Below are 12494 nucleotides of genomic sequence, written 5' to 3' on the forward strand. Positions count from 1 at the left end.
GAGGTGGGGTGAGCTGGGCTGTGGGGGGCAGGGGAGAAGAATTCATTCATTCACTTTTCACTCATTCAATAAGTATTTATTGAGCATGTATAATAAGTCAGGCACTGTCTTAGGTGCTGGGGATACAGCTGGAAACAAGACTGACATGATCCCTGCCCTCTTGGAGCTCACACTTTACTGGGGAGACAGACAAGAGACATATTAAACCATGATGCATGGGGATAAGTGGGAAACACTTAGTAGCTGAGCTTAAAAATGACAAGGGGGATTTTCCTGGTGGCGCAGGGGTTAAGACTCCCAATGCAGGGGGCCCAGGTTCGATCCCTGGTCAGGGAACTAGATCTCACACGCATGCCGCAACTAAGAGTCCACATGCTGCAACTAAGGAGCCTGCCTGCCTCAACTAAGACCCGGCGCAACTAAATAAATAAAAATAAATAAATATATAAATAAATATATTTTTTAAAAATGACAACAAGGACACGTTTAGAGCGGGGAGCCAGGAAACCCTCTCCAAGTCAGTAACATTTTGGCTGAGACCTAAAGAATGGTAAGGAATGAGCCATGAAAAGGGAAGAACTGGGCTTCCCCGGTGGTGCAGTGGTTGAGCGTCCGCCTGCCGATGCAGGGGACACGGGTTCGTGCCTCGGTCCGGGAAGATCTCACATGCCGTGGAGCGGCTCGGCCCGTGTACTGCAAAAAAAAAAAAAAAAAAGGGAAGAGCTTTTCGGGTGGAGGAAACAGCATAGGCAGAGCTCTTGAGGCAGGAAGTGTTTTATTCATTAGTGTATCCCAAATGCTCGGTACATAGTGGGTTTTCAGTAATTAAAGATGAAACAGGGTGTGTTTATGTGTGATTTAGTTTGCCGTTTACGAGTAAACTAGAGGGTAAATCAAGAAACCACAGATGCAGGCTAATCGGTAAAGAGGATGTTAGAATGGTTGCAGAAATGGCTGGTTGACTGTTTTGTTGTTTGGGTCATTGGTTGGTTGACTGGTTCATTGATTGTTTGGCTAATTGGTCGGTTAGTTGGCTGGTCTGTTGGTCTGTTGACTGGTTTGATGATTCCTTGATTGGTTGGTTGACTGATTGGCTGGTTGGTGGTTTTACTCAACGAATGGGACGAATGAAGTAGTCGTGAGTGGGACCTGGTTGGGTGGAGGCTTAGGAACTCAAGGAGCTTTCTGTCCCTCTCCAATCCTCCAGGCGACGGCTTCTCCGACTGGATGACCGAGAGGGTGGACTTTACAGCCCTCCTCCCTCTGGAGCCCCCCTTGCCCTCAGGTGCCCTCCCCCCACCTTCCCCACCCCCACCTGACCTGGAAGCTATGGCCTCCCTCCTCAAGAAGGAGCTGGAGCAGATGGAAGACTTCCTTGATGCCCCACTCCTCCCACCATCCTCCCCACCTCCGACACAGCCAGCACCGGCACCCACCCTCTCCCTTCCCCTCCCCCTGCCCACCTTTGACCTCCCCCCGACCCCGGCCCCGGACACCCTCGACTTGCTGGCCATCTACTGCCGCAGTGAGGCCGAGCAGGGGGACTCGGGGTTGGCGCCCCTGTGCCCCCCACAGCAACCCCCTTCTCCTCCCCCTCAACCCTCCCGCCCCACCCCCTACCCCAATCCTGCCGCCACCCGAGGGGACCGCAAGCAAAAGAAGAGAGACCAGAACAAGTCAGCAGCTCTGAGGTACCGCCAGAGGAAGCGTGCAGAGGGCGAGGCCCTGGAGGGCGAGTGCCAGGGGCTGGAGGCCCGGAACCGGGAGCTGAGGGAGAGGGCTGAGTCGGTGGAGCGGGAGATCCAGTACGTCAAGGATCTGCTCATCGAAGTGTACAAGGCTCGAAGCCAGAGGACCCGGCCCAGCTAGCTGGGCCGGGTCTTCAGGCCATAGCGGGCATGCTGCTCTTCGGCTGTGGCTCACTTCTGTTTCTGGGGCTGAGCTGGGAGGTCCCCCATCATCCCCCTGCCTCTAGCTGCCGTCCAAACTTCCCCTCCCCTCCCCCTCCCCTTTTATCCTTGCCTCCTTTCCTGTCCATTCTGAATTTGCTCCCCTCCTCCCTCCCCAGAATCATGGAATGTTTGGCCTTAGTCAACATCTATACCCTTCAACTAACAGCTGAGGAACAGAGGCCCATGGGAAATTGGGGGGGCAGGGGAGAGCTTGGAAACCTGGTCTCTCAAGCAGGGAAGTGAGGCCAGGAATCTCTGCAGAACGTCTATGCAAAGGAGGACAGGGAAGCCATCTGGAGACTAAGTCAGGGAGGGCTTTAAGAAAGCTGCCCGTAGAATACAAGCAAAATAAGCCAAGTGACCTTGGGGAACTACATTTGGGGGTGGAACCAAAAGGTGGCCCAGTTCACAGAGCAGGTGGATAAGTGGGCAGCTGGGGAGGTGGGTGGGTGGGTGGGAATGGCCATAATGGGTGACTGGGTGTTCCTTTTAGGTCTGGGAGGAAATCAGTGTTTTGTGAAGGTGTTGGGGGAGGGGCTGCCTCTAGGTGAGGGAGGGCGGGGACTGATCCTTTCTGGAGGTTGTGAGTGGAAATAAAATGAAGAATTTCCTCTGGCTGTGCGTCTTGTCTTTGAGAGGAGAAGTTGCTGGGAGGGCAGTCTTAGACCAAAGACGATAATGATAATAATGGAAATAACATAATACTTACGGTCAAGCACACACACCGACACACAGTCAAGGCCAAGGTGGGACTGATTGAACTGGTAAATGTACAAGACCCACTTTAGCTTCCATTTGTTACTTACGTAGACAGGGAAAAAAGAGAATAGCCAAAGGTGCGAGCTCCACGTGGGCCTTGTCACCAAAAAGGGTGACACCAAAAGGGGCTGGATGGCTGCAGCACAGTTGTGGGGTACCCTGTGATGAAGAGCCAGCCGTCTGAGCAAAGCTTCCCAGGGGAAGTCGGGAGGAAGTGGGAGGTGGCCTGGTAGCCATGGCGGAGACATTTGGCTACATCTGTTTTTTGAAGGCTTACTGTGTACCGAGTGCTCTTTTAAGCATTTTGCATGATTATTTCAGTCAACCACAAAGGAAGGTATTGTTAGGTTTTGGATGAATAACCGCAAACACTCATTCCATCTGTGTGGGCTCTGCCGGGCGCTGGCTGGGAGAGGAAGGGCTGGTCACATAGTGGTGAACAAAGTCATGTTTTCTGCCACTGTGGAACCTACATTCCGGTTGGGGAGACAGAGGTGATATAACTTGACCAAGTGTATTAGTTATAAATGCTTTTGGCTGCAAGTAACAGCAGACCTGCCCATCAGTGGTGTGCACGTAAGTTTTTTCCCACAGAAGTCTAGAGGAGAGGCTGCTGCTGTTAACTGAAGTCTCTCTGATTCTCTTGGCTTTTACATCATGGTCACAGGATGGAGGCCACAGCTCCAGGCATTGTATCTAAATTTGAGACAGGAGGTCAAATCTTTCTTAGCTGGCTCTGGTAGATTTCTGCTTACATCTCATTGCCTAGAGCTATGTTACATGGGTACTCCTAGCTGTAGGAATGGAATATGATTCAGCCTTAAAAAGGAAGGAAATTTTAACACATGCTACAACATGGATGAACCTTGAGGACATTATGCTAAGTGAAATAAGGCAGTCACAAAAGATAGTGTATGATTCCACTTATATGAGGTACTATTCAAGGTCCTCAAGTTTCAACCAGAAGTAGAATTGATGAATCAAATGGTAATTCTATTTTTAATTTTTTGAGGAAATGCCCAGCTGTGTTCCACAGCGGCGGCACCATTTTACGTTCCCACCACCAGTACACAAGGGTTCCAGTTTCCCCAATCTTTGCCAACTTAGTCTTTTCCTTTTTTTAAAAAAATTTTTTTTGTTTAATATTGAGTTGGCCAGGGCTTCCCTGGTGGTACAGTGGTTGAGAGTCCGCCTGCCGATGCAGAGGATGCGGGTCCGTGCCCCGGTCCGGGAAGATCCCACGTGCCGCGGAGCAGCTGGGCCCGTGAGCCATGGCCGCTGAGCCTGCGCGTCCGGAGCCTGTGCTCCGCAACGGGAGAGGCCACAATGGTGAGAGGCCCGCGTACCGCAAAAAAAGAAAAAAAAATTGAGTTGGCCAAAAGGTTCATTATGGAAAAAACCCAAACGAACTTTTTGGCCAACCCGATAGTAACCATTTCTGATGGTTGTGTGGTGTATGCCTAAAATTTTTAATTCAAGAAGAATCAAGGAGTGTATTTAAATATACTGTCGATTAAGGCATCGATTTACCAAAGACCACATAACAGAGGCTTTAGTGAGATGGATTGATTTTCTCATGTAAATATCCACACTGGTAGGTGGGGCAGCGAGTAGGTCGGCCCTACCTGCTGAGGTGATCCATGGACCCAGTTTCCTTCTACCTTGTTGCTCCACATCTCCCAGCTCTGGTCCTCAAACTTGATTGTGCATCAGAATCCCCTGGACGGTTTTTGGAAACACAGTCCTGGGCCCCATGCCCCAGAGTTTCTGATTCAGCAGGACTTGGATGGGGCCTGAGAATTTGCCTCTCTCACAAAGCCCCAGGTGCCACTGCTGCAGCTACAGCTGGTCTGGGGACCACAATTTGGGAACCATTCTCCTAAAGTGTCAGCCTCTTCAAGACAGTTGAAGCCAAGTCATCATTGGTATAACTTTGTTACGGAAAGCAGGAAAGGGCAAAGAGATACTGGAGAGCAAGCAGCCTCCTTTTAAGGACCCTCCTTTTAAGGATGTGAGCTGGGAGTTTTCCACATCTTTTCTGCTCCCTTCCTTTGGCTGAAATTTGTCACGTGGGAACACCCACCTGCAAAGTAGCCTGGGAAATATAGTCTCTAGATGGGTGGTCATTTTCTCAGCCAGAGCCTAGGTGGTCCTATTACCAAAAGGAAAAGGGGAAACTGGATGTTAGGGAGTCTGGTCATTAAGATAGAACTAAGAGAGTCAGCCAGGGTCAGGAATACAGGGATGCAGGGGCTTCTAGGCCAGCAGTTCCCAATGTTGTCTGGGGACCTCAGGGTCCCCAAGGCACTTTCAGGTATTTTACAAAGTTAAAACTATTTTCATAGTAATAGTAAGATGTTGTTTGCCTCCCTCTCTCCCTCTCCCTCTCCCTCTCCCTCTCCCTCTCTCTCTGGAATTTTCCAGAGGTTATGTGATGTATGACATCGTTACTCTGACGGCTAATGGAATATGTGTTTGTGTATTCTCAATTTAAAAGTTTTGTAATTTTAATTGCTAAAACTGAAACAGGAAGGAAAGGGACAGGGCACAACCTTTAAAAGAATGACATAACCATAGGACATGACAAAAACTGGTTAGAACTAACTAGGTCCGAGATGTCAGAAGATTTGACTTCCAGTGGACCTTGAGCCTCATTTTAATACATTAGCATATGCTAAATGACACACCCACCAGCGCCATGACAGTTCAGAGGCTAACCATAAAAGGCCAAAAAGTGGGCAGTGGCCCAATTCCTGGAAATCTCCACCTCTTACCCCAAATAGTTGGAATAATCCTGCCACTCATTAGCCTGTGAAATTACCCAGCCCATAAAAACTAACCACTCCATACTTCAGGGCTTCTTGCCTTCTGAGATGGCCCACATTTTGTTGGTGGAGTGTGTTTCTCTCTAAATAAATCCCTTCTTACCTATCACTTTGTCTCTCACTGAATTTTTTCTGAAGCGAGACATCAAGGAACTGAGCTTCATTAAGTCCTGAGACCAGGTGTGTGATCTCAATTAAAAGACTGTGGATTCAAGTCCCAATCTGGGTTCTGGCTGGGTTTGAGCCCTGGCACGTGGGACTATAAATATTGAGATATAACCCATGCAAACAAAAGTTCTTTGGGGTCTCTTATTTATTTAAGAGTGCAAAGGGGTCTCTGAGACCAAAAAGCGTGAGAACTGCTATGTTCGTATTTATTTCTACTTAAATTCAAGTCTCGACACTTGGGCCAGCCAGGTGTTGTGAATTGGGGCTGAAATTCCACCTGAGGGCTGACCTAGCCAAAGGGGCAGGTTTTGCCCTTCTCCACTCGACAGTAAAACATATTTATTTGTGACAGTGCTAACATTTACCTGAGCCAAAGTTATGAAGCACCCAGTATCAAATACTGATTTTCAGACAACTGCCCACCCGCTATCAACTCCCTTTCAAAGCTGCCGATTCAACCACACCCAAAGCAAACGTTCCTGGTCTCTCGGCGTCTCTGTCTTAGCAGGACTCCGCCGCCAGGTGGCGCTGTGCCCCGCTGTGAGTGGTTAACCTCCAACCTTGACTCAGCCCTAGCCCGTGATTTCCTTGGGGTCTCCTCTCGCCCCGAGGATCCGGTTTACTGGGACTAGAAGCCCTGACCACGAATAGAATTCCCAGAACAGAAAGCGACAGGAGGGTGCAGGCGGTCACGAAGGGATGTGGCCATCCTAAAATATCCACTCATTCCTTCATTCCACAGTGTTCATTAAATGCCTCTGTGCACCTCCCAGAGCTCACATCCCTGTATGGGAGGACGGACGAGACCTCAAATTCACCACCCTGCCGGTACAGGAAGGCCTCCCAGCCTAGTCTGGCGCGAGACAACCCGGGGTGGAATCCAGGCGGCTGTGTGACCTTGGGCAGCTCGCTTAGCCTCTCTGTGCCTCAGTTTCCTCTGCTCTAAAATGGGACTAATAGCACCTGCTTGATAGGGCTGTCTGAGCATTAAGTGAGTTAATAGTTGTAAATCACTTTGAAGGGCCTGATGTATTTGTTAAACCAATTGCTAAAAATTCCCACTTTACAGAAGAGAAAACTGAGGATCACAGTAGGGGAGTGAATCACCAAAGCCACATTTCCCCACCTAGGGAGATCTCTGAGTTGAGTCCAGTGACCTTGATTCCATGACCAGAGTTTTTCCTCGGCATTGTGCTTGCGGTAGAAGTAAACCCAGTTCCCTTGGCGTAGTTGGCGGGGGGCGGGGAGCTGCCAAAGCCAGTGAAATACTGCAAAGGAGCCCAGGGTCCAACCAGACAACAATTAGTACTGGAGTCACAGCTGAATCTAGCGTGGGGCCCTGTCTCTGGGTCAGTGGAATAGCCAGACAAGTAAATAAATCATTTTCTTACAATGAGCGACATCCAGATTGCAGTAAAGGCATAAAGAGAAAGTAATGTGAGCTGGTCAGTAAGTGTTATGGAGCTATACTGCCTCTTCAGTACTGAACTGTGATGAATTATGAAGTAAGCTTGGGCGTGGCATTAACCCTCCTTCAGGAGAAGGGATCTAACAGGGCCAGATGGCAAAGGCCAGTTACATTAACAGGTCCCGAGATTCCTGTATCACCTACGTATGCTGCTCTGTGGTCTTGCCCTGAATGTTCAACCGTGTTCAAGTTCCACCTGGAGTTCCCAATGACCATCTGACCAAGTGTACTGGGTTGGATAGTGTCTCCTCCACATTTATGTTCTTCCCAGAGCCCCAGAATGTGACTTTGTTTGGAAATAGTGTCATTGCAGATGTAATTGGTTAAGATGAGGTCACATTACAGTAGGGTGGGTCATTCATCCCATATAACTGATGTCCTTACAAGAAGAAAAGAAACACAGAGACAGACATGCAGGGAGAAGGCCAGGTGAAGACAGAGGCAGGGATGCATCCACAAGCCAAGGGATGCCAGAGATTGCCAGCAGCCACCAGAAGCTGGAAGAGGCAAGGAAGGGTCCTTCCCTAGAGACTTCGGAGAGAGGAGAGCCCTGCCAACACCATGATTTTGGACTTCTAGCCTCCAGAACTGTGAGAAAATACATTTCTGTTAATTTAAGCACCACATTTGTGGTGCTTTATTACGGTAGTGCTAGGAAAATAATCCACCAGGGGGTAAATGACTCAGTCCTGTTTCATAGCTGGTTTGTTGATAATAAACTATGTTGATAATAGCCAGAAATGTGCTGTTTCTGTATTAGTGGCCCTGAGGACTTAAAAAAATTGTGTTAAAAATACAAAATATATAGCAGCACTGTTTACAGTAGCAAGACAGGGAAGCAACCTAAATTTCCATCGACAGAAGAATGGGTAAAGAAGATGTGATATATATATATACACACACACAATGGAATATTACTCATCCACAAAAAAGAATGAAATCATGCCATTTGCAGCAACATGGATGGACCTAGAGATGATCATACTAAGTGAAGTAAGTCAGACAAAGAAAGATATCATATGATAGCGCTTATTTGTAGAATCTAAAAAAATGATACAAATGACCTTATTTACAAACCAGAAATAGACTCACAGACATGGAAAACAAACTTACGCTTACCAAAGGGGAAAGTGGGGTAGGGATAAATTTGGAATTGGTAATTAGCAGATATACACTACTATATATAAAGTAGGACCTACTGTATAGCACAGGGAACTATATTCAATATCTTGTAGTAACCTATAATGGAAAAGAATCTGATAAAGGATAGATATATATGTATAACTGAATCACTTTGCTGTATACCTGACACTAACACAACATTGTAAATCAACTATACTTCAATAAAAACATACATAACATGACATTTACCATTTTAACCATCTTAAACTGTATAATTCAGTGGCGTTTAGCACGTTCACAGTGTTGTGCAACCATCACCACTATCTCGCTCCAGAACTGTTTCATCCCCTCCCCCACCCCCAAACAGGAAGCCTGGACCCGTTAAGCAATCACCCCCAAAACCCCTCTCCCCCCAGCTCCTGGAAACCATTCGTCTGCTTTCTGTCCCTGTGGCTTTGCCCAGTCCGAATACTTCATATAAAAGGAATCATGCAATATTTATGTGCAAGAACAGAGCCCTCAAAGACATCCAGTTCGTAATCTTTGGAAACCTGTGAATGTTCATTTCTATGGCAGAAATGACTTAGCCTATGTGATTAAATTAAGCATTTTGAGATGGGGCGATTATCCCGGATTCTCTGCATTGGCCCTAAATGGAACCACAAGCATTCTCCTAAGAGGGAGGTGGAGGGAGATTTGAACACAGAAGAGAAGCCCGTGTGATGGAAAAGCAGATGAAAGCAGAGGCAGACAGAGAAGATGCTACGCCATTGGCTTTGCAGATGGCGGAAGGGGCCTTGAGGCAAGGGGATGGATTCTCCTCTAGAGCCTCTCAAGGGAGTAGGGCTTCCACTTCAACTTAAAACAACCCAAATGCATTCTCTTACGGTTCTGGAGTCTAAAAGTCCAAACAGAGTCTCAGGGAGATAAATCAAGGTGTCAGCAGGGTTGGTTCCTCCTGGAGGATCTCAAAGGTGAATCTCTTTCTTGCTTCTTGCAGGTTCTGGCGATGGCATCACTACCATCTCTTTGATCATCGTCTATCATTTACCTCTGCTGTGGTCCATGCTCCCTCTGCCTCTGTCTTATTAACTTGTGATCACAACGAGGCTCCACCTGGAGAATCTCTCCACCCCCCCCCCCCCCCACCAAGAGCTTTAATGTGATCACACCTGCAAAGGTCTTTTGCCCTGCAAGGTAACACGTATTCACACGTTCCGGGGATTAAGACGGGGATGTCTCTGGGGGCCATTATTCAGCCGATCACATACACTGTCTTCTGGAACCCTCCACCTGGAATGGGACCTAAGAAGTGGCCAAATTGGGCAGGTTTTATGCTTTTTAGGCAAAGAAACAAATCTGTGAGGAATTGACAGGACAAAGAGACTTGGGCTTTGGGTGCCCAATTAGTGAAGAATCTAGTGAGAATTTAGCCTTGGGGTAGTAAATTAAAGAAGTAAGGACGTTTGTTTACACAGGCTTCTCGCCTCGAATTCCCTAGGTCTGTTGATAAGGGTGTCCTTCTCCCTCCAGATGTGGGGAGGGCACCTTTCACTTGAGAGATTTATGTCCTGCTCTCAGGGAAGCAGAAAGGAGGGTCAGAGTGTCCTCTTGAGTTGGCCGTTTCTATCTATCTATTTATTTATTTATCTTTATTTATTTATGGCTGTGCTGGGTCTTTGCTGCTGTGCATGGGCTTTCTCTAGTTGTGGGGAGCGGGGGCTACTCTTTGCTGTGGTGCGCGGGCTTCTCACTGCGGAGGCTTCTCTTGTTGCGGAGCACAGGCTCTAGGTGCGTGGACTTCAGTAGTTGTGGTATGCGGGCTCAGTAGTTATGGCTCGCGGGCTGTACAGCGCAGGCTCAGTAGTTGTGATGCACAGGCTTAGTTGCTCCATTTTTCCCGGAACAGGCCTGGAACCCGAGTCCCCTGCATTGGCAGGCAGATTCTTAACCACTGCACCACCAGGGAAGTCCTGGCAGTTTCTTGAGTAACTATAATGCAAAATAATCAATATGCCATTGAAGCACATTTTGAGATGGCCTGCTCTGGGCCCCAAACACACTTGCACACATACACAAGCTGACACACACCCATTTGGGTGTTATTCATTGTGAGTCCTGGGGTAAACTCTCCACCCTACTATTTCTCCCAGGAATGGTGGAGCTCTATATCCAGGCAACTGGACCTAGTTTTCAGGCCAAGGAGGCCCAGAGGCAATGACATCTCCCATGGAAGAGAAAGAATAGTGCTCCTGACTTTGGGTGACAGCTTGGTCCTCAGCACTGTGTCCATGCCATGTGGTCCTGAGTCTCCCAGAAATCCTACCAGTGGCTGACCTCCCCACCCCCGTTCTTTCTGGCCATCTATTGGAAAAGCAATGAATAGTCTACTTGATTTGAAAGAAGGGAAGTTTTCGGGGCCTGTTTTGCAATTCTGTAGAAATTGGAAAACTGACTCCAACCAAGACAAGGCAGAGCGATCGAGTCAGAGACAGAGATCCTGGTTTCCCTTCTCCTCAGAGCCTGCCCCCAAGGCCTGCTCTGCATGGGGTCCAGGCCGGTCTGTAGACGACATTGTAGCAAGTGCAAGAGGAGGGATGGGCACCTTGGTACCAGCTGGGACCATTTAGTTAAAAGTGATGTTGCCTCCAGGGACTTCCATGTTGGTCCAGTGGCTAAGACTCTGTACTCCCAGTGCAGGGGGCCCTGGTTTGATCCCTGGTCAGGAAGTTGGATCCCATATGCTTCAACTAGGAGTTCACATCTTGCAACTAAAACCAAACCAAACCAAAACAAAAACGTCGCAAGGAAGATCGAAGATCCTGCCTGCCTCAATTAAACAAAACAAAACAAAAACATGTTGCAACAAAGATCGAAGATCCATGTACCACAACTAAGACCCCACACAGCCAAATAAAAAAAAATGAATATTAAAAAAAAAAGTGATGTTGCCTCCTGTTTGAGAGACAAGTGATAGGGAAGTAAAGTGAGAAACTGGTTGTAGATGAAGAGGAACTGAGGATTTCCTCTGTGCATTTTCTGTGCTTTTCAGGCTGCATTTATCCATTTCCTTTTTATGTATTTGTGATAAACTCAGCAATTTTCCCGGTCAGCAACTTCCCATCCTAGACAAGTTCTGGGCTCTTTGAGAGCTGACCACTGCAGGTCCACCAGAGGGCGCTCGAAAAGGCGAGGGCTGGTCCCCAGGATGGGCAGACCCAGGCAGGTGGGCACCGTCGCCCCCACTTAGGTAAACGGTGGCTTTCTGCACCACAGTCTGAGGAGGAGGAGGGAAACAGACTGTTCTGGGGATCCCCAAGACCACCCTGAAGTTTGATGATTCATTGGAAGGACTTAAAGAATTCAGAGAAACTGTTATACTCAGGATTTGTTACAACAAAAGGACACAGGTTACAATTTGCCAAGGAAGGAATTCCCTGGCCATCCAGTGGTTAGGATTCCGCACTCTCACTGCTGGGGCCCCGGCTTCCATCCCTGGTGGAGGAACAAAGATCCTGTAAGTCACGCTGCACGGCCAAAGAAAAAAATTTAGAATAGAATAGAATAAAATAAAATCTGCAAAGTTCACAGGACAGGGTCCAGGGGAGGCCAGGCACAAGGTTCCGGTGGTCTCTCCCAGTGAAGTCATGTGGACAGTGCTTAATTGTCCGAGTGCTATGGACTGAATCCCCCCATCCCCAATTCATATGTTGAAGCCCTAACCCCCTCAATGTGACTGTATTTGGAGATAGAAACAAGGGGGTAATTAAGGTTAAATGAGGTCATAAGGGTGGGACCCTTATGCAATAGGATTAGTGCCCTTATAGGAAGAGACACAGAGACACCACAGTTCTCTCTCTCTCCCTCTCTCTGTCTCTGACATGTGAGGGCACAGTGAGAAGGCAGCTATCTGCCAGCCAGGAAGCAGACCCTCGCCAAGCTAACACCTGGATCTTGGACTTCTGGCCTCCAGAACTGTGAGAAAGTGTTGATACATTTCTGTTGTTTAAGCTGCCCAGTGTGTGGTATCTTATGGCAACTCAAAGCTGACCAATACACCCAGCAACGATGTGTGACAGCATTTGTGGAGTATAAACCTTGGTGTCCAGCGTTTTTACTGGGGGTCTGTTATGGGTTGAATTGTGTCCCTCCAAAAAAGATGTTCAAGACCTAACCCCCAGTACCTGTGAATGTGAACTT

General features: G+C 48.0%; 2 protein-coding genes across 11 annotated transcripts in view; one reads left to right on the forward strand and one right to left on the reverse strand.

Annotated features, from left to right (window-relative positions):
• Positions 1-2839, forward strand: part of ATF5 (activating transcription factor 5) — a 5410-nt gene extending 2571 nt beyond the window's left edge. The window contains exon 3 of the mRNA XM_033845753.2: positions 1208-2839. Coding sequence (XP_033701644.1) covers positions 1208-1869 — 662 coding nt within the window. The 3' untranslated portion in view covers positions 1870-2839. The remainder of the gene's footprint in view (positions 1-1207) is intronic.
• VRK3 (VRK serine/threonine kinase 3) overlaps positions 5-12494 on the reverse strand; it is a 69944-nt gene continuing 57454 nt past the window's right edge. For 6 of the 10 annotated variants that reach the window (XM_073796647.1, XM_073796651.1, XM_073796649.1 and 3 more), the window contains one exon: positions 7-693. In XM_073796647.1, the coding sequence (XP_073652748.1) occupies positions 404-693 (290 nt within the window). In that variant the 3' untranslated portion in view covers positions 7-403. Of the gene's footprint in view, positions 694-12494 lie in introns of all 10 variants that reach the window. The other 4 variants (XM_073796657.1, XM_073796654.1, XM_073796655.1 and 1 more) reach the window with 3 other exon arrangements.

The sequence above is a fragment of the Tursiops truncatus genome, chromosome 19 (genome assembly GCF_011762595.2).
Source record: "Tursiops truncatus isolate mTurTru1 chromosome 19, mTurTru1.mat.Y, whole genome shotgun sequence".
NCBI classification, from domain to species: Eukaryota; Metazoa; Chordata; class Mammalia; order Artiodactyla; family Delphinidae; genus Tursiops; species Tursiops truncatus.